The 26,487-nt window shown below is 45.6% G+C and overlaps 1 protein-coding gene across 4 annotated transcripts in view; it reads right to left on the reverse strand.

Annotated features, from left to right (window-relative positions):
• ABHD12 (abhydrolase domain containing 12) overlaps positions 1-26,487 on the reverse strand; it is a 98,197-nt gene that overhangs the window by 23,243 nt on the left and 48,467 nt on the right. For all 4 annotated transcript variants that reach the window (XM_023193473.1, XM_023193470.1, XM_023193472.2 and 1 more), the window contains exons 2-4: positions 14,806-14,930; positions 4,424-4,529; positions 1,336-1,455 (exon numbers count right to left, since the gene is read on the reverse strand). In XM_023193473.1, coding sequence (XP_023049241.1) covers positions 1,336-1,455; positions 4,424-4,529; positions 14,806-14,930 — 351 coding nt within the window. The remainder of the gene's footprint in view (positions 1-1,335; positions 1,456-4,423; positions 4,530-14,805; positions 14,931-26,487) is intronic.

The following is a 26,487-nucleotide window of genomic DNA, read 5'->3' on the forward strand; positions in this document are numbered from 1 at the left end:
CGATTCAGTAGCTAGACACGCCGTCCCTGGCACAGAAACCGCCTTATGCACCATGCCGCTGGGCTCTTTCAGCAATGCCCTCTGCAGGGCTCCAGCATGCAGACACCCACCTAGGCCTGCTTTCGCCTCCAGAAGGGCCCAACACGGCTCTCCTTGCTGGCTCTGCCTATAAAATGTTTGCCCCCAGCCCTGACACACCCTGGTGCCACAGTGGACCTTGGCCCTGGCCCTGCAGCAGCCCCGTCTCCGTGCTGGGTCTGCCTCTGCGCTGGCTCCTGGCTGCCTCTCTCACACACGAAGACCTTGGTGGTTTTCAAACAATGCTTTGTTCAGAAAATGTATCCCCCCACACCCACCCTGGGCTCTCCCACAGAGGCTCTTCTGAACAGCAGTCACATGGTGTGGAAGGAGCACCCTTTAAGGCAGGGAGGCCAACTCCAGGGCAGCCAGTGGAAAGGACAAGCCATTAGGCCCACTCAGGAAAAGCATCTGAGATAGCACTGGGCAGGGCTGATCAAACAAAGCGCATGTACTTCACCAACAGCCCGTTAGTGAGTGGAGAGCCCACACTGTAGGGCGGCCTGCAAGGACCCCAGCACCTGGTACATTCAGCCTCTCCCTCCTGCCCCTTCTCAGCACCTGCCACTTTTTTCCAGGAAGTATGCCTCCTCCTCCAGGGCTGCCCAGGCTCTGGCTTCACCTGTCTGCCACCTGGAGCTATCTTACAGGTAACGAAGATCTGCCTGCCACTTCCGGCTGCCTGACAGATACGGGGAAAACCAGCTGCCAGTGAGCTGGAGCCGCCCATTCCCAAGGGCATGAGGCTGCCACAGGCAAGTGCCACCACGACCCCTCCTCACAGGGACCCCAAAGCCCTCACTCTCCAAGAACCCTGCTCCCCAAATCACATAACAGCAGATGCTGTGCCCTTTGCGATTACAACAGGGAGAAAAAACATGCCCCTCTGGCCGGGGAGCTCAGCCCCTGACCAAGACTCAGCCTCCTCCATCCCAACCCAGGCTGGAGTTCCAGATAGGTGACGGTCTGCACACAGCTTCCCACACTTGGTCCCTGCAGAAGACAGTCGTGCTGGCCTCAGCCTATGGGAACCCTGCTTCATGTAACGTTCACCTAAACTCGGCCTTCCCTCAACCCCTTAAGAACTCTGCCTTTCCCTTTGTTCTTGGGAGGTTCTCCCTCATTGCAGTGGATCAGTACTCCTGATTTTCTGGGGCCGCAGGTTAGCCCCTGCTGGTTTCTGGCAGACTGGGCCAGAACATTCCCACCCCAAAAAGGAGCCGTGCTCCACAGCGAAGATGGGCTCCTCTCCCTCACCTGGTACCTGCGTTCCCATGCAGGTACAGAATGATAGCGTGGCTGGAAGCCAAGGCATCCTCATACCACATCTGGTCTTTGCCTTGGGCGTTCTTCCACCAGACTGCGGGGACGGTATGCCTGGAGACAGAAGCAGAGGGGAGCGCAGGATCAGATGCTCCTTCCGTCCTCATCCAGGCGACTGCATGTGGTATTACTTAATCAGCTCAAGTCCAGACAGCAGGGAGCTGCAGACCCCATCTAACTACAGGGGAACAGATAGGGGTGGGTAGTAGAAAACTAACTCCATCACTAGAATCAATAACTACAGAACTGCAGGCTGTGTGGATAGTGCTGACAGCTTCAGCAGGAGTGTTCCCTGATTGGCAGGCCAGCCTCCTCTGGGGCCACAAAGGCTTGCAATGTGCCAGTTACCACCGACGCCTGGCGGAGAAGCAGCACTTAGTTCATCCTAAGTAATAACATTTTCCTCATATGTGCCCCACATCCCACTTAACCCCATGCTTAAACTGTCCACAGTTTAACTCACAATGGATTTTAAACAGTACATGCTGTCACATTTGCTAACTCAGCAAAATCAATGTTTGCGAGCCAGACTAGACACCGGGCCATCGCTGACGCCATTTCTAACGTCGAGTATGCACCAACTTCCCGGCCTGCTCATGGTCCACGCCTGGCTGGGCACTCTGAAGCTGCTGGTCTAACTAGCCAAACCCTCCTTCAGAGAGAGACTAAGTTTAATTTTAACTCAGGCCAAATCGAATATTGTTAATCACTGGGGAGGGTCGAAATTAATCCCTTTTCTGTAAAGTTTCTTCAAATTCATTCTGGATACCAGTGACAAGAATCTTTAAAAAAAACTTAATGGCCAACTTCTTCTTTTCTAGATTTTAAGCTTCAGCATCTCATCTAACTTCTGTCTCTGATCCGCTCAAGAGGATCACATTGTGGGGTGGATCTAGTCCCTATGATCATCACTCCCATACGGTTATAAACTGGAGGGATACGATGGCACATTTTGAAGGTGCTGGGAGCAGATGTGCTTCCAGTAGCCAGCCCACCCCAAACCTGGGTTCCTGACAAAGAGCCAGGGAACTCCTAGCCAGCAGAGAAACCCATTCCTGGGCCTCTCCTCTCAGCAGACAGGTGATGGCCAGGCATGGCCAGGTATGGCCCGCAGGCTTCACGCTAGGCCTTGAGGCCCTCCTTTCAGGAAGCTGGTGGGAGGGTCTGATTGAGTGATGGTGGGGGCAGTTGGTGGGCTGGGCCTGCTGCTGCCTGAGGGCCCACTGTCATTGTGACTGCCTAGGGCATGAGAGTGGGCAGCAGCCACACCCACCAACACACAGCAACACATGGCATGGCACCGCCTTGAGGCTTGCCACGAGCATCACTCAACAAAACCTTTTCTGGTAACTGATAATATATGCAGGTGTTGTTAGTACTTCCAGCCTAAGTCTTACCACCATAAACACCCTCCTGCAACAGGACAGACTCATATTAACCAAGAAGAGGGCTGACCAAGTCCCACTCAGCAGCTCTGTGCAAAACAGGTCACGCTTCAGACAGAAACCTGGAGTCCCACAGTCACACGTTGGTCAGTAAATGCTAGATTAAATCAAATCAGGAAGTGACAAAAGACTTTAATCCCAGCACCAACTACTAAGAACAAAAATCTCTCTTCTTGTTTTATGTTCTTTACCAAGGACCACTGTTAGAAATGTCTGAATGTTCTCTCATCCACACTGGGAAGCTACTCACAGCATTTCATTTAGAAGCTTCTCACATACACAGTGGTTTTCTGAGACAGCGGAAAGGGACGTTATGGCTACTGAAAAATAAATTCAGCTAGATAAAGGGGCTGTGATTCAGGATCACTTCTCAGAGAAAAAGGGAAATGCCACAGTGAGGTTGGTCGATTTTAATTCAGTTGTTCAGAAGCACCACTTGTGTACAGAAGAAAACATTAAAATGTATTCCAAGGAAACACAGAGAAGTCACGAGGCTTATGTCCAACGCAAATTTATGGCTTAAAAAAGTAAATACTTAGAAGACAGCCAACACCATCATGGAAGCTATATGTGAAAAGAAATCAAGCTGTTTTCACTTCTTGGAAAAGATACATATATATATATTTATTTATTTATTTATTTATTTATTTTTTGAGACAGAGTCTCCCTCTGTTGCCCAGGCTGGAGTGCAGTGGCACAATCTCGGCTCACTGCAGCCTCTGCCTCTTGCGTTCAAGCAATTCTCTTGCCTCAAACTCCCGGGTAGCTGGGACTACAGGTGCGAGCCACCACGCCCAGCTAATTTTTGTACTTTTTTTCAGCAGAGACGGGGTTTCACCATGTTGTTTATTCTAGTCTCGAACTCCTGATCTCAAGTGATCCCCCTGTCTCGGCCTGCCAAAGCGCTGGGATTACAGGTGTGAGCTACCACGCTTGGACGGAAGATATATTCAAAAGAGTATTTGCGATTCTTCCCTTATATTCTTTTTTTTTTTTTTTTTTTTTTGAGACAGAGTCTTGCTCTGTCACCCAGGCTGGAGTGCAGTGGCGTGAATTCAGCTCACTGCAACTTCTTCCACTTGGGCTCAAGTGATTCTCCTGCCTCAGCCTCCCAAGTAGCTGGGATTACAGGCGTGCACCACCATGCCTGGCTAATTTTTGCATTTTTAGTAGAGACAGGTTCACCATGTTGCCCAGGCTGGTCTCAAACTCCTGGACTCAAGTGATCCACCCACCTTGGCCTCCCAAAGTGCTGAGATTACAAGTGTGAGCCACTGTGCCGGCCACTTATATCCTGTTTCTAGCTTCTTTGTTTGTTTTTCCTAGAAACAAGGTTCTCTAAAAATAATAATCTGTTCACAAAGCCTTTGCTGTTTTGAAAGCCTGGGAATAGAGTTTAAAGTCACTGAATCCCTCAACATTAGGATCAAATGTACTGAGATCTTTCCTTTAGGAAAGGAAGAGGTAAAGATAAAAATGAACAACATTTCAGAGGCCAGTGTTAAAGACAGCACCAGCTCAGCCATGTAGGGCCTTTTCCTGCTGCTGCAAGGGCTACAGAGCTCACCAGCACTTACCAGACTCCAATGGTCACGTCTTCCTCTGGCTGCAGGTAGTAGTTACATGTGTGATTCAAACCTTGATCCTGTGGTTTTTTCAAATCAATGAAATAGGGAACCCTTACTGTAGGAGATAAAGAGATGGAAATTAGGATTACTGGTGGATTAATACACACATGTACACACAGACATGCATACTCACACACATGCACACATATGCATCCACACGTACACACACACACATGCACACCCACATGCACACACTGCAGAAGCTCTCAGAAAGCACCAAGTCCTTTTCCTGTGCAATCTTACAATGATGCCAGACCTGCAGGCCCAGCCTCAGGCAGGGTATGGGCTGAGGCCAGCATGGGCAGGGACAGATACTGCAGTGAGGGTGAGGTCTGTGTAGAGACTGGAACGCTAAGGTCTAAGGTCACTCAAGGTGTGAGAAGATGCAAATAAGGGAAGGAAAGATCCCCAACAGGTCTTAAGGATGGGCCAGCCAGGAGGGAGGCTAGGGAGGCTGAGCCTGCGAATAACTCAGGTGCCTGGTGGAGTGGGACATACACAGCAGGAAAGGAGATGGCGCTGAAGGATCTGATGAGCAACTGAACGTAGGGTGGCAAACAAGGTAAAGGGGATTCCAAAGTTTCTAGGACTGTTGCCTAACACAGAAAAGACAGCAGAAGGTGAGGTGTGGGGGCAGCAAGAGGGATGAATCCACAGGACCCATGCAGAGCAGAGTGAAGTCAGTGCAATGGCCCAGCAGAAGTCCTGCATTGACCAGGTCATCTGCCAGCAGGACAGCAAGTGAATTAACCAGCACTCCACACTGTGGAAGACCATGAGGCCCTTAGACCTGGAGGAACCTCCAGGACCTGCGGGCAGATGAGAGGAGCAAGGTGACTGTGGGTGCAGGTGTGATAGCCCCACTTTGCTATTGTAAAAACATGCCAATGAAACACGACCCCCATGTGTGGCTGGGAGGAAACACAGAAAGACAGAAGCCAGGCTGCTCATATAGCTTCAAAGTGTGTGTGAGGGGAGAACGGGGGCAATTTTTTCCTTATATACCATTGTAGTCTTATTGCTTTTGGTGAACACAACTTTAAAATAAGTTTAACTGAAAAATAGAAAATTTAAAATAAACCCATGAACCCTGAGGTGGGATTTTCCTGCTTTATAAAATGGCAACTCCCAAAAGAGGCAGTGACAGAGAGCAGTGTAGGCCTGGCTTCCCTCCGGCGGGTCCTGCCCCTGGGGAAGCTCTGCTGCTGACAGCTGTCTCTGGTGAAGACAGGGGTTGCATGACTCCCACGTCTGCGTGGCACACTGCACATCTAGCCTCACTTCCTCAAATGTCACCAGACTGGACTCACGAGGACATGGGGACACACACTCCTTCCCAGAAACTCCCTGAGCGTCTGTCCCAGACCACGTGGGGAGACAGTTCCCCCGACCAGGGCTGCTGTTCATACCACACCTTCTTAATCCATCTCTTCCCCAGGAAGCAGATACATCTTCAAAACTTTAATAAGAAGTTTCTCTCAAAATAAAAAATGGCAAAGGAGGTGATCCGCATCCATATCCCCATTAGCTCTGGCTGAGCCAGGCCACACAGTCTGAGGCAAGTCACCATCATCACCATCTGACGGCTCCTATTAGATTGCCGGCTCACATGATAGAGCTGGATTTTTTGATACCAGACTGGGCAACATGGCAAAACCCCATCTCTACAAAGAATATATGAATTACCCAGGCAAGGTGACATGCACCTGTGATCCCAGCCACTTGGGAGGCTGAGGAGGGAGAACCACTTGAGCTCAGCAGGTCAAGGCTGCAGTAAGCCAAGATTGTACCACTGCACTCCAGCCTGAGTGACACAGAGACCCTGTTTCAAAAAAAAAAAAGAATTGGCTTTGAACCCGGCAGCCGGGCTGCACAGCCCTGCCTCCTGGCTGGCTGGACGGGAAGTCAGGGAGGTAATAAGCCTGGCCCCTGAGAGGCCTGGAAGGCCCACCTGCCCTGCTATGGGCTGAGTTGTGCTCCCCAAGGAAGACTATGTTCAAGGCATCACCCCCAGTACCTAAGAGTGTGACCTTACTTGGAAACAGGTTCTTTATGGAGGTAATCAAGCTCAAATGAGGTCACTGGGTGGATACTAACCCAAATGACTGGTGTCCTTATAAAATGGGGACATTTAGACATAGAGACAGAGGGAAGACCATGAAAAGACAACCAAGAAGATGGAGAAGATGGAAGCAGAGATTTGAGGGAAGTTTCTCCAAGCTGGGAATGCTGCCAGACAGACAGGCAAGAAGAGTCCACCTCAGCGTCTCAGGAGGAGCTGGGCCCGCCCACACCTCAACCTCGGACTCTCGGCCTCCACGACCATGAGAGGATACATTTGTTTTAAGTCACCCAGTTTGCAGGTTTGTTAGAGTGGTCCCAAAAAATAAATGCAGTCAGCCGGGCGTGGTGACTCATGCCTATAATCCTAGCACTTTGTGAGGCCGAGGCGGATGGATCACCTGAGGTCAGGAGTTCGAGACCAGCCTGGCCAACATGGCAAAACCCCATCTCTACTAAAAATATAAAAATTAGCCAGGCACCTGTAATCCCAGCTACTTGGGAGCCTGAAGCAGGAGAATGGCTTGAACCCCGGAGGTGGAGGTTGCAGTGAGCTGAGATCATGCCACTTCACTCCAGCCTAGGTGAAAGAGTGAGACTCTGTCAAAAAAAAAAAAAAGAAAACAAAACAAAACAAAACAAAAGAAAGAAGGGAAGGGAAAGGAAGGGAAGGGGAGAGGAGGGAAGGAAAGAAGGGAGGAAGGGAAGAAAGATAAGAGAGAAAGAGAAGAGAGAGGAAGGAAGGAGGGAGAGAGGGAGGGAAAGAAAGGCAGGCTCTTCTGCAACAGGAAACAATTGAAGAAACTGGTTATTTTACCAAGGCTTTGACTGGAATGGCCTGCTTTCCTTTAAGGATTCAAAGGACTTATAGAGACAATAAAAGCCCCGTGGGTAAAACTGGCCTCATACCTTGTCTATACAGTCCCCATACAGGGTTCCTGAGCTGTGGTAAAGAATGTCACTTTCGCCGGGCGCAGTGGCTCAGAGCCTGTAATCCCAGCACTTTGGGAGGCCGAGACGGGCGGATCACGAGGTCAGGAGATCGAGACCATCCTGGCTAACTCGGTGAAACCCCGTCTCTACTAAAAACTACAAAAAACTAGCTGGGCGAGGTGGCGGCGCCTGTAGCCCCAGCTACCCGGGAGGCTGAGGCAGGAGAATGGCGTGAACCCGGAAGGCGGAGCTTGCAGTGAGCTGAGATCCGGCCACAGCACTCCAGCCCGGGTAACAGCGCGAGACTCCGTGTCAAAAAAAAAAAAAAAAAAAAAGAATGTCACTTTCTAATAGGCCCAGGAGCCCCAAGTTATTTTAGGACCTCAAGAAGAGAGGAATTTACCAAACTCATAGGTATTTGAGGATACAAACCCATGACTGGACTCAGTTTTTAAAAAGTCTTATCTGAGATTCCTTATGGAACAGAGTTCTACCAAAGCCAATTTAAAAAGCCTATGTAAAAAATTATTACTTGTGTTGCAATTTATGCAAATAATCAGGCCAAGTATAATAAGACTAAAGTTTATTTTGCAAACAAATCAGTCCTATAATGATTTGTTTTTTAATAAAAATGGGGACTGGAGAGAGAAAACTTATGCTTCGAAAAAATATATATATAATATACCTGTTGTTAGATGTTCTTGCATTTTTCCTGCAGTTTGGAAGGACTAAATCTTAAATTCCTTGTGGGCTACAAGTCACCAAACTAATGCATTCAAATCTTTACTTTTAAAACTGGGAATTGCACTCCTTACCCTATTCCTCATTATTAACCTTATAGTTCACTGTTCCCTTAAATGAGGTGCTAAAACTATAGATGACAATAGTAATGCCTTTGCCATGCAAGCCTTGGATCCCCAGCCATGCCTGTGTGAGTATGCTCAGAGCTGCAAAGTGGTTCCATTCCTTTCACCTTGGGGTAAACACCTACCCCCACCACACTCCTGGCCAGCAGGAAGAAGTTAGAGCTGACTTTGCCCTTTCTCCATCTTCATTAGCTAACACCTGAAAATAAAGGTGTTATGAAACCCATAGGGGTACCAGACGCGGCGGGGCATGCCTATAATCCCAGCACTTTGGGAGGCCGAGGCGGGCGGATCACGAGGTCAGGAGTTCGAGACCAGCTTGGCCAACATAGAGAAACCCTGTCTATACTAAAACTACAAAAATTAGCCGGGCGTGGTAGTGTGCACCTATAGTCCCAGTTACTTGGGAGCCTGAGGCAAGAGACTGCTTGAACCCAGGAGGCAAAGACTGCAGTGAGCTGAGATCACGCCACTGCACTCCAGTCTGCTCCATCTCAAAAAAAAAAAAAAAAAAAAAAAAAAGGAGGGAGGGATTGGAACTACTATTCCAAAACTATAACTGAGACAGTGAAAGAGATCTGACCTGACTGACTCCATCTTGGTTCTAACCTCCACGCTGTCCTTGTTCACTCCTGGCCACAGGCTAAACTAACTTTGGGAGGAACTTAGTTTATAGTTTAAAGCAAAGATAATACCCTTTCTGGAAACAAACCTCCTTCTTGCCTGGGGACTAGACTGCCTTTTTAGGACTAACATTTTGGCTACAAGATTGGAAATTGTTGTGGTTTAGGAGTCATGCAGCTGGAGGCTACAAGACTCTGACCCTCCCCAAATTGCTCCTGGGGATAAAATCACTATTGTAAAACCTAAGACCAGTGCTTGAGATATTTTGCAGACCCTGAACTTGATGGATCAGGTGGCACCATCCAGATGATAAACTAGCTCATCTGATCCTGTGGCCCCCACAACACAGGAACTGACTCAGCACAAGAAGACAGCTTTGACTCCCTATGATTTCATCTCTGAGCTGACCATCAGCACTTCCAGCTCACTGGCTTCCCCACACCCACCAAGCTGTCCTTAAAAACTCTGATCCCTGAATGCTACGGAGAGTGATGTGAGTAATAATAAAACTCCAATCTCCTGAAAAAAATAAAAATAAAAAACCACGGCCATACAAGTGTTTAGATTTTATCCTGGCAAGGGGACTCAGAGAAGGCTCCTGACCAAAGAGAGTGCCTGGAAAGTGAGTCCACTTCAGGCTCTGGAGTGGGAAAATGAGTCCACTTCAGACTCTAGGGCCCACTCCTGCCGCCTCATCCTGGGAATTCACCACACACTTCGGGAGCCTGAGAGCTGCAGCCCAGGGCGCCAGTCTCTCATCTGACAGCCGGGAGAGGGGGTGGCCTCCCCAGTACAACTCTGAATATCCACGCCTGGGGCCCACTGCCCATCCCACATCTAGACCCACTCAGCCAAATCTTGCCTCTGATGCTGGAACCAGCCCTGATTCTGCCAGATGGGGAGTGGGCACCATTGCAGGCCGAGGACACTGGGCTTCCACCAGCTCCACTTCAGGCCTCACTCAGTTCTGTGTCTGGAGAAGGATGCCAAGCTCTTGGGACACAAACTGTCCAAGAGTTCTGAGAGCATTCCCTGGCCACTGAAAAGTATTTTACAAGGATTAGCAGCTAATCCAGAAAGCTTCCAAGCCCAAGAGATCTAAGAACTAGGAAGCCAAATTCTACTCCAGGATGGCCTCATTCCAGGAAGCTGGTCTTCCAGTTCACTTTTACTCGGTTTAGAAACAACCATGAGGCTGGGTGTGGTGGCTCATGCCTGTAATCCCAGCACTTTGGGAGGCCGAGGTGGGCGGATCACCTGAGGTCAGGAGTTTGAGACCAGCCTGACCAACATGGAGAAACCCCATCTCTACTAAAAATACAAAATTAGCCGGGCGTGGTGGCACATGCCTGTAATTCCAGCTACTCGGGAAGGCTGAGGCAGGAGAATCGCTTGAACCCGGGAGGTGGAGGTTGTGGTGAGCTGAGATTGTGCCACTGCACTCTAGCCTGGGCAACAAGAGCGAAACTCTGTCTCAAAAAGAAAAAGAAAAAAGAAACAACCATGAAAAGGAGGCACAGTGACTGCTCTGAAGTCCCCCAGATACTGCCTGGCACCTTCTCTTCTGCAGCAGCACCTCCAACCAGCGTCATGTGGCATGGGAGGCATGGAGCTTGGTTGGTCCAAGGGATCACACAGCCCCAGAGCGGATGGCTGTAGGAACCATCTGGCCAGTATTACTCTAAATGAGCAGAAATGCTTCAAAGTGAGATGGGTTGGTGTGCGCAGGGTCACAGGATCCACCCAGGGCCAGAAGCACTACTGGCTTACTCCTGCAGACCAGTGCCAGGCAAGTGCCAGGACCCTCTGGCCTCCTGCGTGGTCAGATCACCCATGGACACCGACTCTTTGGGGCCCCCGTGACTCTGGCATGCTGGCTGGAGTCCACCCTGCCCAGGCCCCTGCTTCATCCACAGGCCTGGGGTGGGGACAGAATGCTCAGCCCCGTGGCAGCCCCACAGGAGAGGCCCGGGCAGTGTGCCACCACTGAGGTTCAGCTCTCCCATGGCTCCCTCTCACAGGCTCTTCTGAACTGGGAGCTCCTCATAGGGGCCCCAGCACCATGGGCAAGCAAGGCCCACAGGGCTGCTGGGACTGAGGCCTCTAGCTGCTCCTGCTTCCCCCAGTTTTCACTGTCCACCCTCTAGTTACGTCATCACGGACCAGCAACCACAAACATCAACAGGCAGGATGGAGAACGGATTCTGCACGCACGGGTGCCGTGGAGGGTGAAGGAGTGAGAATGTGAGGGTGGAGAACGACCTGCTCTGCCATACTTCTTTTAGCTCACCTGCAAAATATTTGGTGGGGGAAAGGCTGAAACTACTGAGCTGTGATGGTCTTTACGAGTGCTGAGGGTCTGAACACGGGGCTAAGTCTCATTCCAATCACTGTGAGTAACACAGCAGCCTTGATACCGGCAGCCGTAAGAGGTGTGGTGTCAACAAGGGAAAGCCTGGGTTGGTTATTCAGGTTTTATCAAATTCCAATTACCTGATGCAGGCTTACAGAGCCTTCTGTGTGAAAAAAGAGGGACAAGAAAAGAAAGGTAACCGGAGTTAACAGGGACTGCTCAGGGGAAGGACAAAGAGGAATCTGGCCCTTTGCTTTAAAAACAAATGCATGATGATAGATCTGACCTATTTCCAAAAAATCCCTCCCTAGCCTCTGAACCAAGACATGACTTTCACCAAGAGATTCCTTCTTGATCTGAAGGCAAAAAAGGGCTGGGAAGATATTCTAGGCTTCATAAATGCTGGGTCTCATCCAAACATCTTTTGGATGGAATCAGACTGTGAATACAAGTATCGAAAAGCACATATAGTTATGTGTATGTAAACGGACACATATAAAAAAGGTCAGTAGGAAATAAACTACAGTGTTAACAAGGATTTTCTCAGAGTAATGTTCATTTTCTTATTTATACTATTGAGAGTTCTTTTTTTAGCTAATTCTTTGTTTCTAGAATAATCATGATGTTTTGCTTATGAAAATTTATTTAAAGTAGAATAATGCCTTAAATTGTAGTTGCTATGTTTCTTTAAAAGCTTATTTATCTAATTTATACATTTGGTTTCAGATAGATTTGCTGTGAAGAATATTTTAACCACATTCTGGGGCCCAAGAGATTGCTATTCCTCCTGTAATGTTGAATGGATGCCCAGGTCATGCTTGTCTGGAGACAAGAGCAGAGGCACCTCCCCAACAAAATTCCAAATCACCGCAGGACCACGCCACAGACCCCACCTCCTCGGCGCCACAGACAGGCACAGACCTGTAAACCTTGGATGCACATTACAACTGGAAAACCAACAAGCTCCATGCTGCTCCTCTGAAGACTGCCCTTCCTCCCAAAGGGGGAGACAGAGACTCACACTTGGAAGGGCCTCACGCGCTGACAAAATACACTGTGGCTTCCTGGGGAGGACAGTGGGGCCTGGAGATGAGGGTAGCTCATCATGGAGAGGAGGGAGGAGTAGGGTGTGGGGGCCAGGCAGATGCCCAGGGGGGTGAGGCAGAAGGCATGTCCAATCGCTGCTCCCAGGGACACTTTCTTGGTGCGAGACCTTTGGTCAACTTTTCAAAAGAGGCTAGAAACATAGATTTTTATCATACCGGCAGCTAAAAATCTCTTTCAAAAACAACGCTGGGCTGGGTGCAGTGGCTCACGCCTGTAATCCCAGCACTTTGGGAGGCCAAGGTGAGAGGATCTTTTGAGCCCAGGAGTTTGACGCCAGCCTGGGCAACATGGCAAAACCCCATCTCTACTAAATATAAAAAATTAGCCAGATGTTGTGGTGGTGGGTCCCTGGAGTCCCAGCAACTCAGGAGGCTAACGTGAGAGGATCACCTGAACCTGGAAGATGGAGGCTGCAGTGAGCCATGATCACACCCCTGCAGTCCAGCTGGGACAACAGAGCCACGCCCTGTCTCAGAACAAAACAACAAAACAAAATGCCACTATAGGCTCTCCGGCTCCACTGTGGCAAACAGGTGGAAGGAAATCATTAAGGATGGGCAACACCCTGGGAGGCTCAGCCACCCCTGCCCAAGCCCAGCCCTACTCTCCCATGCCACGGGGCTGGACAGGAGAACCCAAAGTTCTCCTCCCTCACAGCAGTCTGCCACTTCCTTAGGAAACCCACTGAGCAAAATCTGTAGGCTGTGTGCCTACAGTAGCCCAAACAATCAAGTTAAAGAAAATCTATTCAATTCAAACATTTGTTGGGAGCCCACAATGTATTAGGCCACACAGGGCAATACACCCCACACACCCTCCCTTAAGAACCAGCTCATGTGCCCGGCAGCAAAGGCACCTGCCCAAGGAGGCCAGCAAAGGTGGAAAAGCTGTGAGGGTCAAGTCTGAGGTCTGTTGATGGTGAATCTGCAGCCCTTGTAGCTTCGTGTTTATACCTAAGCCCCAAATCCTTTCTGGGCTGTACTAGGTACATTTAAGGAACATTAAAGTCAGAAAAACAAAACTCTCATCATTTTGGTATACTGTTAGTTTCTTTTTGAGTTTGTGCTTCTTACAAGTGGCAAAACTTAAAGATGAAAAATTCCTAGAAGTTCTACTTTTCCGTTAGAAAAATCAAATGCCTCTTAGTACACTACATGTGTTTTACAGTTAAGACACCCAAATAAAAACATTAGATTTACAAAGTATTAAATAGCTTTACAATTTCTGTTCTTCTCACCAGCATTAAAATAACAAAAACAAAACAAAAGAAACAGAAATTCCTTTTTTAGCCAGTCATTTCCTAAGTTTCTGTGATTAAGTCTATTATAGACTGAACACCCAAACTCATAAGCCCAGATGCCTGCAGAAGGAGTCTGGAGCCTCTCAGTACCTCCTGTGTTCCTCTGTGGCCTCCTCCTTTCCTCCTTCTCCCACCCCACCAGCTCACCTGCTGCCTCAGCAATATCAGGCCCAGCTTTGCAAGCCTTAAACTCCCAAACACACAAGGCCAGACTCACTATGTGCAAACCAATCTAGCCACAAAGTGACCCCAGAGCCCCTGCCTCATCCTGTTCTAATGCTGTCAGCACCTGCCTCTCAGGCTGTCCTTCACAGAACACCTGCTGTGTGCGAGCCCCATGGTCCTCAAACCTCGTACCCACAGATGCAGCCCTTTCCTTGGAGCCTCGCTTGTAGGACTGTTCCCAGAGCCTCTGCCTTCGACCTCATGGGCTTGATACATCTGCACCTTTCTCCTTCCACATCTCCAAAAGTAAATGCACAACGTGAAAAAACACACAAGATCCAAGTTCACTCAAGGAGACTATAATACCTACAAGGCCAGCACAAAATTCCACAGAAACCAAAGTACTATATATCTGGATTTTTTAAGGGTATAAAAAACTAATTTGTTTTAAAAAAGAAACTATAGTTTTCAGTGGTCATCTTTTCCAAAGGCAGTTAGGCTCCTAGAATGCACAACTGACAAGGCATCTCCAACATGATGGCTTCAGCTGACTTCTCAGGTTGTCAACATTTTTACTCACCTCAGCTGAAGACAGACACGCTGGGCCCCCAGTGCAGTGCAGTCTTCTGTGGACACAAATCCAGCACCAGAGAGCAACACTAGCACAGAAAGTCCTCCAGCTAGGAAGGGGCACAGGGACCTTTCTGGGTAATAAAAGTGTTCTATTTCTCAATTCGGGTGGTAGCTCTACCTATCTGTCTCTAAAGATATAGGTATTTAAACTGTACACTTAGGATATATACCCTTCACTGCATGTAAACTAAATCACCATTAAAGTAAAAAGACTCCCCCTAAAATCAGACATCATGATGAAAATGAACCCTTACTAAAATTAAAGGAAAAATGGACACATACCACTTACCGAAATTCAAGAAAATCAGTTTGGCCTGTATTCCAGGACATAGTTTGATGAGAAATGGAATGGCAATGTACAACCCCAAAACACAGAAGAGTATCTTCCTCAGGCGCAACCATAGGCTCTTTCGCCTGCAAGAGAAAAGCAATGCATCGATCAAAAGGCAGTAGGTGCCATTTTGCTGTAGTTTGTCAATAGTGTTAGGAAAATCCCTAAAGAGCCATACGTATTTTTTTTTCCACAAGGATACTGCCAATAATAAAAGTAGCCTCCCACCTGCCTTTGCTCAAGTAATTATTTTAGATAGTCTTTAATTTGAGCCTAGAACTCTACTGGGGGTAAGAGGAACTTTTTTTCTTGAAAGACAAAGAAATAGCTAATGATTCCTTACATTAGCCCTTGCGGAAGAATCCAGCAGAGAAAGCAGACCCCACAATGCCCCCCACCTGACATCAGACCCGAGCTGTAACCTCATATCAGGGAAGAGCGGCCTCCTCAGGCCTCCCAATCAGTCTTCTGTGAGCCAACTGCAGGCAGGCGTAGGTTACTCATTAGCTCCTGGTAGGAAGCATGCAGACCAAGGACATCAACAGAACCTGCCTGACCAGGTCCTCAGAGAGCAGGAGGCTAAGAACTGGCACGGTGTGTTCTTGCATTTACGTGTGGGCGAGCCCCTCTGTACCCACTCACCAGAGGACCCTTTTCCAGGCCTGTCAAGCCAGGTCGCCAGACCAGGGTCTCATGACCCTCTTCTAATTCCTCTCCAGCTCCAGAGTTCTTATCATGTTCCCAAACCTCCTTTCAAAACTATCTCTAACCCGGTGATTCTCAAACTCCTTGGTCTCAGGACTTCTCTACAGTACAAAATTGAGGACCCTACAGAGCTTCTGCTTCTTAACTTAAGAAGAGCTCTTAAGTTAAGAGCTTCTTAACTTCTCATTTGACAGACAGTCAAAAACAGTTTATATTTATGATGATCTGTCATATGAGAAGTTAAAGACATTTTATTTTATTATTTATTTATTTATTTATTTATTTATTTATTTATTTATTTATTTGTTTGTTTGTTTATTTATTTATTTATTTATTTATTTATTTATTTATTTGAGATGGAGTCTCGCTCTGTCACCCAGGCTGGAGTGCTGTGGCCAGATCTCAGCTCACTGCAAGCTCCGCCTCCCGGGTTCACGCCATTCTCCTGCCTCAGCCTCCCAGGTAGCTGGGACTACAGGCGCCGCCACGTCGCCTGGCTAGTTTTTTGTAGTTTTTAGTAGAGACCGGGTTTCACCGTGTTAGCCAGGATGGTCTCGATCTCCTGACCTCGTGATCCGCCGGTCTCGGCCTCCCAAAGTGCTGGGATTACAGGCTTGAGCCACCGCGCCCGGCCGTTAAAGACATTTTAAAACGTCTATTAATTCATCTAATAATAACAATCCATTACAAGTTGTTATAAACGATATTTGTTATGAAAAATAATTTTCCAATACAAAAAATCTTAGGAGAAAAACAAAAAATTTTAGTGAGAAGAGTGACATTAATATTTTTACACCTTTCTCTAAGTCAGAGAGCTTAACAGAAAGATAGACTCTCCTATCTGCTTCTGCATGCAATGTGCTGTGAATCCACATATCACGTATCATCTGGAAAACCTCACTGCACACCCATGAGAGGAGGGTGAAAAAAGGCAAATCACACCTTGACACTATTATGGAAATCGGTCTGACCTTACTGACCCTCTGCAAGGATCTGGGAACGAAAGGGTGCCAAGGGCACACCTGTAGGGCCACTGCTCTAACTTACCATATGACTCTAAATCTAGTGGGACAAGCTATCTCTGGACTGTTTCCAAACAGACTTAAAACCACATATTGAACTGCTGATACAAGCAACAACACAGATGAATCTCAAAAGGATTGTTATGTTAAATAAGACATCCAAAAAAGACTGTATACTATGTAATTCCATGTCTAAAATTCTAGAAAAGGTGAAACTCTAAGGACAGAAAAACAGAACAGAGAGAGGTTGCTAGGAGCTGGGGGTGGAGCAGATTGACTGTAAGGGCCAGGAGAGGGTCTTGGAGTGATGGAACATACTTTACCTTGATGTGGCTGTGGCTACACGATGGCATACATTTGTCAAGACTCACTCAATTGTACACTTAGAATCCATGAACTTTGTCATATGTAAACAATCTCAATAAAACTGATGTAAATAATAAAGCTGACAAACACCTCAGTAAAGCTGATGACAAATATGCACATCTGATAATTTAACTCATTCACTCATTTTCCTGGTTCATTCAGAGATCATCACCGAGAGCCTGGCACTCTGAAGTGGTGGACAGTCAGGGCAGCAAAGGATGGCGCCCACACTTGTGCTGTGCTCACAGCCCAGTGGGCATTAATCAAGCACAAGGGCCGTGGCAGGCTGGGTGAGAGGTACCTGCTGCTGGGGATACTGTCCAGGGTGATCTGAGCTAGTTGGGCTACCAGGGACAAGGCCATTGGACTGACACAGTAATTTAGGAATACAAGAGTTAACTAGATGATGGGGAGAACAGTTTAAAATGGCATCGTAAACACCATACATGATCTAGCTTTTCAAAGAGGGTATATTAATCACAATATTGAGGTTCAAAGTGCCAGCTCTGAAGTCTGGTTCAACATCTAACCCATCACTTACTATCTGTGTAATCTTGAACAAGCGATTTAACCTCTCTGAGCCTTGTTTTCTTTAATGCTTGGTAAAGATGATAATGGTACCTCCTTTGTGTAGGTTCCTGGAAGGATTACACACAGTAACACATGTAGACTGCACTTGTGAGTCCTTGCACCAAACCTGCAACACATCTTAGCTTCCATCACCAACTCTTTATTCTTGTTAGAGAAAAGAGCAGGGTCTGACATAGCTAATGGCCCTGGCAGGGAGAAACTGGGAAAATGTGAGACGTTGGAAGAGGACCAGAAAGACTCAGGACGTTATCCTGAGAGAAAATGAAAAGCCCATAAAAAGAAAAAAGCCTGCAATCAAGTGTGCCACCACTTCAATGCCTGGTGCCTATGCTTGGATCATCTGTGGTTAGTTCTGTGTCCCTCCCACAATCTACTTACTCATCCTTCAGCACCTGCACAGATCTCTGCCCTACTGTAAGGCGTTGAGTGGTTTGCAATTTTGTGCCTCAAGAGAAAGGAAAGCCTATGTCCACACAAAGACTTGTTCAAAAATGTTCACAGCTTCAGCCTGGGCAACAACAGTGAAACTCTGTCTCAAAAAAAAAAAAAAAAAAAAAAAAAAGTTCAGTGTTACTCACAGTAGCCAAAAACAGAAACAACCCAAATGGCCATCAATGAGTGAATGGATAAACAAACCATGGTATGCCCTTAGAATAGAATATAATGCAGCAATAAAATGAAATAAACTATTGATACATGCAACCATGCAGATGAATCTCAAAATAACGTGCTAAGCAACAGAAACCACGTGAAAGATGGCCAGGTCACTGGCAGATTTTCACTGACATATGATTTCATCCAAAAGGTATCTCTACTCATTAGCAAAACCAGTACAGACACAACACATTTTATTGCACTTTACTTTACTGCACTTTGCAGATACCACATTTTTTTTTAACAAATTCAAGGTTTGTGGCAACTCTGCACTAAGCAAGTCTGTCAGTGCCATTTTTCCAACATTCCAACAGCATGTGCTCACTTTGTATCTTTGGGTCAGTATTTTTTACCAGTAAAGTTTTTTTGTTGTTGTTGTTTGCTTTGAGGTGAGGTTGCATTCTGTCACCCAAGTTGGAGTACAGTGGCACAATTATAGCTTACTGCAGCCTCTACCTCCCAGGTCCAAGCCATCCTCCCACCTTGGCCTCCCAAGTAGCTTGGATCACAAGCATGTGCCACCATACCCAGCCAGGTTTATTTTTTATTTTGTAGAGACGAGGTCTCCCTATGTTGCCCAGGCTGGTCTTGAACTCCTGGGCTCAAGTGATCCTACCATCTTGGCCTCCCAAAGGGTTGGGATTATGGGTGTGAGCCACAACCTCCCAGACTCAAGTGATCCTCCCACCTGAGTCCCCTGAGTAGCTGGGGCTGTTACAGGCATGTGCCACTATGCCCAGCTGCTTTTTAAACTTTTTGTAGAAACAGTGTCTCCCAATCCCAGCACTTTGGGAGGCTGAGACGGGCGGATCACGAGGTCAGGAGATCGAGACCATCCTGGCTAACACAGTGAAACCCCGTCTCTACTAAAAATACAAAAAAAAAAAAAACTAGCCGGGCAAGGTGACGGGTGCCTGTAGTCCCAGCTACTCGGGAGGCTGAGGCAGGAGAATGGCGTAAACCCGGGAGGCGGAGCTTGCAGTGAGCTGAGATCCGGCCACTGCACTCCAGCCCGGGCGACAGAGCGAGACTCCGCCTCAAAAAAAAAAAGAAACAGTGTCTCCCTACATTGCCCAGGCTAGTCTCGAAGTCCTGAGCTAGGGCAATCCACCCACCTTGGCCTCCCAAAGCGCTGGGATTACAGGCATGAGCCACCACACCTGGCCTGAAGTATTTTTAAATTAAGGTATGTACACTGTTTTCTTAGATAAAACCTGCCAAAACTCATATAAGAAATAGACAATCTGAACATGCCTGTTTCTATTAAATAAATTGAATCAATAATTAACAACCTTGCAAAAAACAGAAATCACTGGGCCCAGATGGGTTCACTGGGGAATTCTATCAAACATTTAAGGAAGAAATTATACCAATTCTCTCCAATCGCTTCCAGAAGACAGAAGCAATCTCTTTTTAACTTATCCTATAAGCTCAGCATTACCCTAAATGAGACAAAGACATTACAAAAAAGAAGACTAAGCTAGGCCTAGTGGTATGTGCCTGTGATCACAGCTACTTGGGAGGCTGAGGCAGGAGGATGGCGTCAGCCTAGGAATTCAAGGCCAGCCTGGGCAGCATCTCGGAAAAAAAGAATGAGATCAGGCACAGTGGCTCACACCTGTAATTCCAGCACTTTGGGAGGCCAAGACGGGTGGAGTTCAAGACCACCTGGCCAACACGGGGAAATCCTGTTTCTTCTAAAAATACAACAATTAGCTGGGCATGGTGGCAGGCGTCTGTAATCCCAGCTACTTGGAAAGCTGAAGCAGGAGAATCGTTTGAACCTGGGAGGTGGAGGTTGCAGTGAGCTGAGATCACATCACTGCACTTCAGCCTGGGTGACAAGGCAAGACTGTCTCAAAAAATAAAATAAAATAATTAAAAAATAAAGAAAGCTAAAGACCAATACTCTCATGAACATAAATGCAAAATCCTCTAAAAAATATCAGCAAAGCAAATTCAATAATGTATAAAAAGAATTACACACTATGGCCAAGTAGGATTTGTCCCAGGTATGCAAGGCTAGTTCAATATATGAAAATCAATTAATGTAATACATTACATCAACAGGCTAAAAAAGAAAAATCACATGATCACATAAATAGACGCAAAAAAGCATCTGACAAAATCTACACCCATTCATGATTAAAAAGCCTCAGCACACTAGAAATAAAGGGCAACTTCCTCAACTTGATAATATCTACAAAAAACAGTTAACATCTTACTTAATGATGAAAAGCTTCATTGAAGCTTTCCTGCTAAGATTAAGAACAAAGCAAGATTACACAATAAAACAAGAAAAGGAGGTAATAGGTATAGAGACCGGGGAAGGAAAAAAATAAAATTGTTTGCAGATCACATGACTGTCTATGTAGAAGATCTAAAACTTGGAACTAATTAGTGATTATAGCCAGGTTCCAGGATACAAAGTTAATATACATAAGCCAATAGTTTGCATATATACCAGCAATGTGAAATCCAAAACATACTGCCATTTACATTAGCAACCCCCAAAATGAACTACTTAGATACAAATCCAACAAAATATGTACAAGATCTAAATAAGAAAAACTATAAAACTCTGACGAAACATATAAAGGAAGAACTAAATAAAGAGATATTCCATCTTCATGGATAGGAAGGCCCAATATTGTCAATATGTCAGTTCTTCCCAACTTTATAGATTCAATATAATCACAATCAAATCCCAGCAAGTTATTTCCTGGATATTGACAAACTGATCCTAAAGTTCATATAGAGAGGCAAAAGACTCAGGATAGACAGCATTAAAGGAGAAGAACAAACTTGGAGGATTGACACAACCTGGCTTGAATATTTACAATAAAGCCACAGTAGGCCGGGCGCGGTGGCTCAAGCCTGTAATCCCAGCACTTTGGGAGGCCGAGACGGGCGGATCACGAGGTCAGGAGATCGAGACCATCCTGGCTAACACGGTGAAACCCCGTCTCTACTAAAAAAATACAAGAAACTAGCTGGGCGAGGTGGCGGGCGCCTGTAGTCCCAGCTACTCAGGAGGCTGAGGCAGGAGAATGGTGTAAACCCGGGAGGCAGAGCTTGCAGTGAGCTGAGATCCGGCCACTGCACTCCAGCCTGGGCCACAGAACGAGATTCCGTCTCAAAAAAAAAAAAAAAAAAAAAAAAAAAGCCACAGTAATCAAGACAGTGGTGCACTGTCAAAAATACGAATAGACCAACGAGCCTAGAAATAGACCCACATAACTATAATCAACCAATCTGTGACAAAGGAGGAAGGGCAATACAATACAGCAAAGATGATCTTTTCCACAAATGGTGCTGTAACAACTGTACATTCGTATGGGAAAAAATGAATGAAGATATAGACCTGATACCCTTCACAAAAATAAAACTCAAAATGCGTCATAGACCTAAATGTAAAAACCAGAAAACTATAAAACTCCTAGGAGATAACAGAGAAAAAAATTTAGGTGAACTTGGGTATGATGAAGACTTTTTTTTTTTTTTTCTGGAGACGGAGTCTCGCTCTGTCACCTAGGCTGGAGTGCAGTGGCGCCATCTCGGCTCACTGCAACCTCTGCCTCCTAGGTTCAAGCAATTCTCCTGCCTCAGTCTCCTGAGCAGCTGAGACTACAGGCGAGCACCACCACCCCCAGTTGATTTTTTGTATTTTTAGTAGAGACAGGGTTTCACCGTGTTAGCCAGGATGGTCTCCATCTCCTGACCTTGTGATCCGCCCACCTCAGCCTCCCAAAGTGCTGGGATTACAAGCGTGAGCCACCGAGCCCGGCCGATGAAGACTTTTTAGATACAAAACTACCAAGGTATGATCCATGAAAGAAATATTAATAAGCTAGGCTTCATTAAACTTGAAAACTTCTGCTCTGTGAAAGACAATGTCAAAAGAATGAGAAGATAAGCCACAGACTGGGAAAAACATATTGACAAAAGTGTATCTGATGAAAGACTGTTATACAAAATACACAAAGAACTCTTAAAATTTGATAATAAGAAAACAAATAACTAGATTTTACAAGGAGCAAAGGACCTGAACAGACACCTCTCCAAAGAAGATGCACAGATGGCAAGTAAGCATACAAAAAGGTGTTCACATCATATGTAATCAGAGAAAGGCAAATTAAAACAACAAGATACCACTACACACTATTAGAATGGCCAAAATGCAAAACACTGATAACACTAAATGCTAGGAGAATGTGGAGCAACAGGAATTCTCATTCATTCCCAGTGGGAATGCAAACATGGTACAGAGTCACTTGGGAAGACAGTTTGGCAACTCCTCACAAAACTAAACATATTCTTACTATATGATCCAGCAATCAGGCTCCTTGGTACTTACTCAAATAAATGAAAAATATACGTCCACACAAAAACCTGTATACAGACATTTACAGCAGCTTTATTAATAACTGCCAAAAGTTTGCCATTTACATTAGCAACCCCCAAAATGAACTACTTAGATACAAATCCAACAAAATATGTACAAGATCTAAAGAAGAAAAACTATAAAACTGCCAAAAGTTTGGCAGTTATTAATAAAGATAAGATAACCAAGATAAGATGTCCTATGATAGGTGAGTGAATAAATAAACTGGTACATCCAGACAATGGAGTATTATTCAATGCTAAACAGAAATCAGCAACCAAGCCATGAAAAGAACATGGCAGAAACTTAATATTACTTAGTGAAGCTTATTAATAAGTGAAAGAAGCTCATCTCAAAAGGCTATATACTATATGACTCCAAGTATGTGACATTCTGTAAAAGGTAAAACTATGGAGATGGCAAAACGATTAGTGGTCATCCAGGGATGGCCCAGATTTTTAGGGCAGTGAAACTATTGTGTATGATATAATAACAGTAAATAAGTATTACACATTTGTCGAAATCTCATAAAATGCACAACATCAAGCGTGAACCCTACTTAATGCAAACTATGGATTTAGGGTGATGATGTGTCAGTGCAGGTTCACTGATTCTAGCAAACATACTATTGCAGTGCAGGATGTGGATAGTGTGGCATACCATGTGTGGTAGGGGCGGGGAGGGAGTGCACGGGAAATTTTGTACTTTCCACTTGATTCTGCTGCAGACCTAAAACTGCTCTTAAAAATAAAGTTTATTATTATTATTATTATTATTTTTTGACACGGAGTCCCGCTCTATTGCCCAGGCTGGAGTGCAGTGGTGCGATCTGCAGGCTCCCCCTCCCGGGTTCACGCCATTCTCCTACCTCAGCCTCCCAAGTAGCTGGGATTACAGGCATCCGCCACCACGCTCAGCTAATTTTTTGTATTTTTAGTAGAGATGGGGTTTCACCATGGTAGCCAGGATGGTCGCGATCTCCTGACCTCGTGATCCACCCGCCTCAGTCTCCCAAAGTGCTGATATTATAGATGTGAGCCACTGCCCCTGGCCAAGTCTATTAATTTTTTTAAAGTCAACAATAAAATGTTACTCATAGCTGTCAAGTGTCTTTGGACTCCACAGAAAACCTGAAGCACAGGATGAGAGATGAGGGTGGTACAGGATAAGAGATGAGAATGGCAGTTAGTGTTCAGAGACTTGAGATGGAAATAAAAGTAAATATTACACTAAGAAATCCACAGAACCAGAAAGAGAAAACTACCTAATTTTGAAACCTTCACAGCTTACATATTAGAAGTTTTATATCATTATTTTTACCAGACAGATATACATTCTTGTAAATAATTAAGTTCTGCAAGAGTCTCATAAGGGACAAGAGTTGGTCATCTGGAAATACTGCCAACATGGTGTTTTCAGCAGGGTACTCCCCAGCACCCTTCTCTCTCCCGGACTGTAACCATTATCTGTCTTTAAAACTGTACCAGGATGTTTGATTGGGGATGCCTCTTTCTCTATCATCCTGTGAGTTTTTTCTTCATTTAATTATGAACTACTATATTATTTTAATACCTAAGAGTGTAAGTTCCCATAATAAAATTTATTTTTTCTAGATTCCATTTCAGTCAGTGTTATGGCCAAGGATAAATCTTGGCCAGGTGTGGTGGTTCACACCTGTAATCCCAGCACTTTGAGTGGCCAAGGCAGCAGGACCCCTTGAGCCCCTTGAGTTTGAAATTGGCCTGGGCAACACAGGGAGACTGTCTCCATAAAAAAAAAAAAATTAAAAATTAGCTGGGCATGGTGTGCGTGCCTGTGGTCCTAGAGGATCACTTGAGCTCAGATGGAAAGATAAATATCTTCAGCAAGTCTGCAAATCTCTTGGAAAGGCAAACAAATTCTGTAAGTCTGTATTATATTTGAAAAGCATATCAGAAAAATAAAAATGTTTTCATGTTTTTAAAAAAAGTTCACATATAATGTTGGCTGTGGGTTCAAAAAAAAAAAAAGGAAAAAAGGCTGGGTGCTGGGGCTCACACCTGTAATCCCAGCACTTTGGGAGGCCTAGATGGGTGGATAACAAGGTCAGGAGATCGAGACCATCCTGGCCAACGTGGTGAAACCCTGTCTGTACTAAAAATACAAAAATTAGCTGGGCATGGTGGCTCATGCCTGAAGTCCCACCTACTCGGGAAGCTGAGGCAGGAGAATCGCTTGAATCCAAGAGGCAGAGGTTGCAGTGAGCCGAGATGGCGCCACTGCACTCCAGCCTGGGCAACAGAGTGGGACTCTCGTCTCAAAATAAAATAAAAAAAAAGTTCACAGATAAAAGCAGCAAATACAAGAGCAACAAATACAAGAAAAAGCAAGAAATACACTAATAAGTTTTGGGCTAGAAAGAGAATATAAATATACAAAATCAGGGATCAAAAAGGTCAGATGGCTGTAGATGAGATTTTTATTTTTAATAAAGAATACTATGTACTTTGCTAAGCCAAAACAATTTTGATAATTCAATGACACAAACCATTTGGTTAAAAAAAAAAATGCACTGGGTGTGCTGACTTGAGTCTGTGGTCCCAGCTACTTGGGAGGCTGAGATGGGAGGATTACTTGAGCCCAGGAGGTTGAGGCTGCAGTGAGCTGTGACTGAACCTGTGACTAGTCATGACACTCCAGTCTGGGCAACAAAGCAAGGCTCCACCTCAATAAATAAGTAAGTAGTGAAAACTCACTCAAATTGTGCGAAAAAAAAAAACTAATTAAACCTTTCTCTGAAGGAGGTGTTAGACAAAGTTATCAAAGAATTACATCCCTGAAAACCACTAATCCCAGAAGGATTGACAAGCATTTCCCCCTAAATTGTAAGAAATAGATATCATATCATACAATCTGGCAAAACGGGGAAAATAAGAGAGCACATTAAAAATCAAAGCTGGCGGCCGGGCGCGGTGGCTCACGCCTGTAATCCCAGCATTTTGGGAGGCGGAGACGGGCGGATCACGAGGTCAGGAGATCTCGAGACCATCCTGGCTAACATGGTGACACCCCGTCTCTACTAAAAATACAAAAAAAAACTTAGCCGGGCGTAGTGGCGGGCGCCTGTAGTCCCAGCTACTCGGGAGGCCGAGGCAGGAGAATGGCGTGAACCCGGGAGGCGGAGCTTGCTTGCAGTGAGCCGTGATCGCGCCACCGCACTCCAGCCTGGGCGACTAAGAAAGACTCCGTCTCAAAAAAAAAAAAAAAAAAAAAAAAATCAAAATTGGCTTTAGTGTAATGTGAACATGGAATCAACACAGCACCACACAGCAAACTACCAAGGGTTTCAAATATGAAGAGATACAAACATGCTGGTAGTATAAAAACAAATCAGATAGGAATATAAAATAGTCCTGCTGCTATGGAAAACAGTTTGGCCATTCCTCAAAAAGTTAAGCCTAGAATTACCATATAATCTAGCAATTCAGCTCCTCAAGATATACTCCAAAGAATTGATATCTGGGACTGAAACAGATACTTGTAGACCAATGTTCACAGCAACATTATTCATAATAGTCAAAAGGTGGCAGTAACCCAGTGTCCATCAACAGATGAATAAATCAACAAATGAACAGATGAATGGATATACATACAATGGAGTATTATTTAGCCATAAACATGAAATTTGGATGCATGCTACAACATGGATGAACTTTTAAAACATTATGCTAAGTGAAATAAGCCAGACACAAAGGATAAATATTATATGATAAATATTATATGATAAAGAATAAATATGACACATTTATGTGATGTACCTAGAATAGGCAAATTCATACTGAAAGTCTAACAGTGCTTACCAGGAGTTGTGGGAAGGGGATAATGGGGGGGTATTACTTAATGGTTTCAGAGTTTCTATTTGGGATGGTGAAAAGTTCT

Source organism: Piliocolobus tephrosceles, chromosome 20 (assembly GCF_002776525.5).
Source record: "Piliocolobus tephrosceles isolate RC106 chromosome 20, ASM277652v3, whole genome shotgun sequence".
Taxonomy (NCBI): Eukaryota; Metazoa; Chordata; class Mammalia; order Primates; family Cercopithecidae; genus Piliocolobus; species Piliocolobus tephrosceles.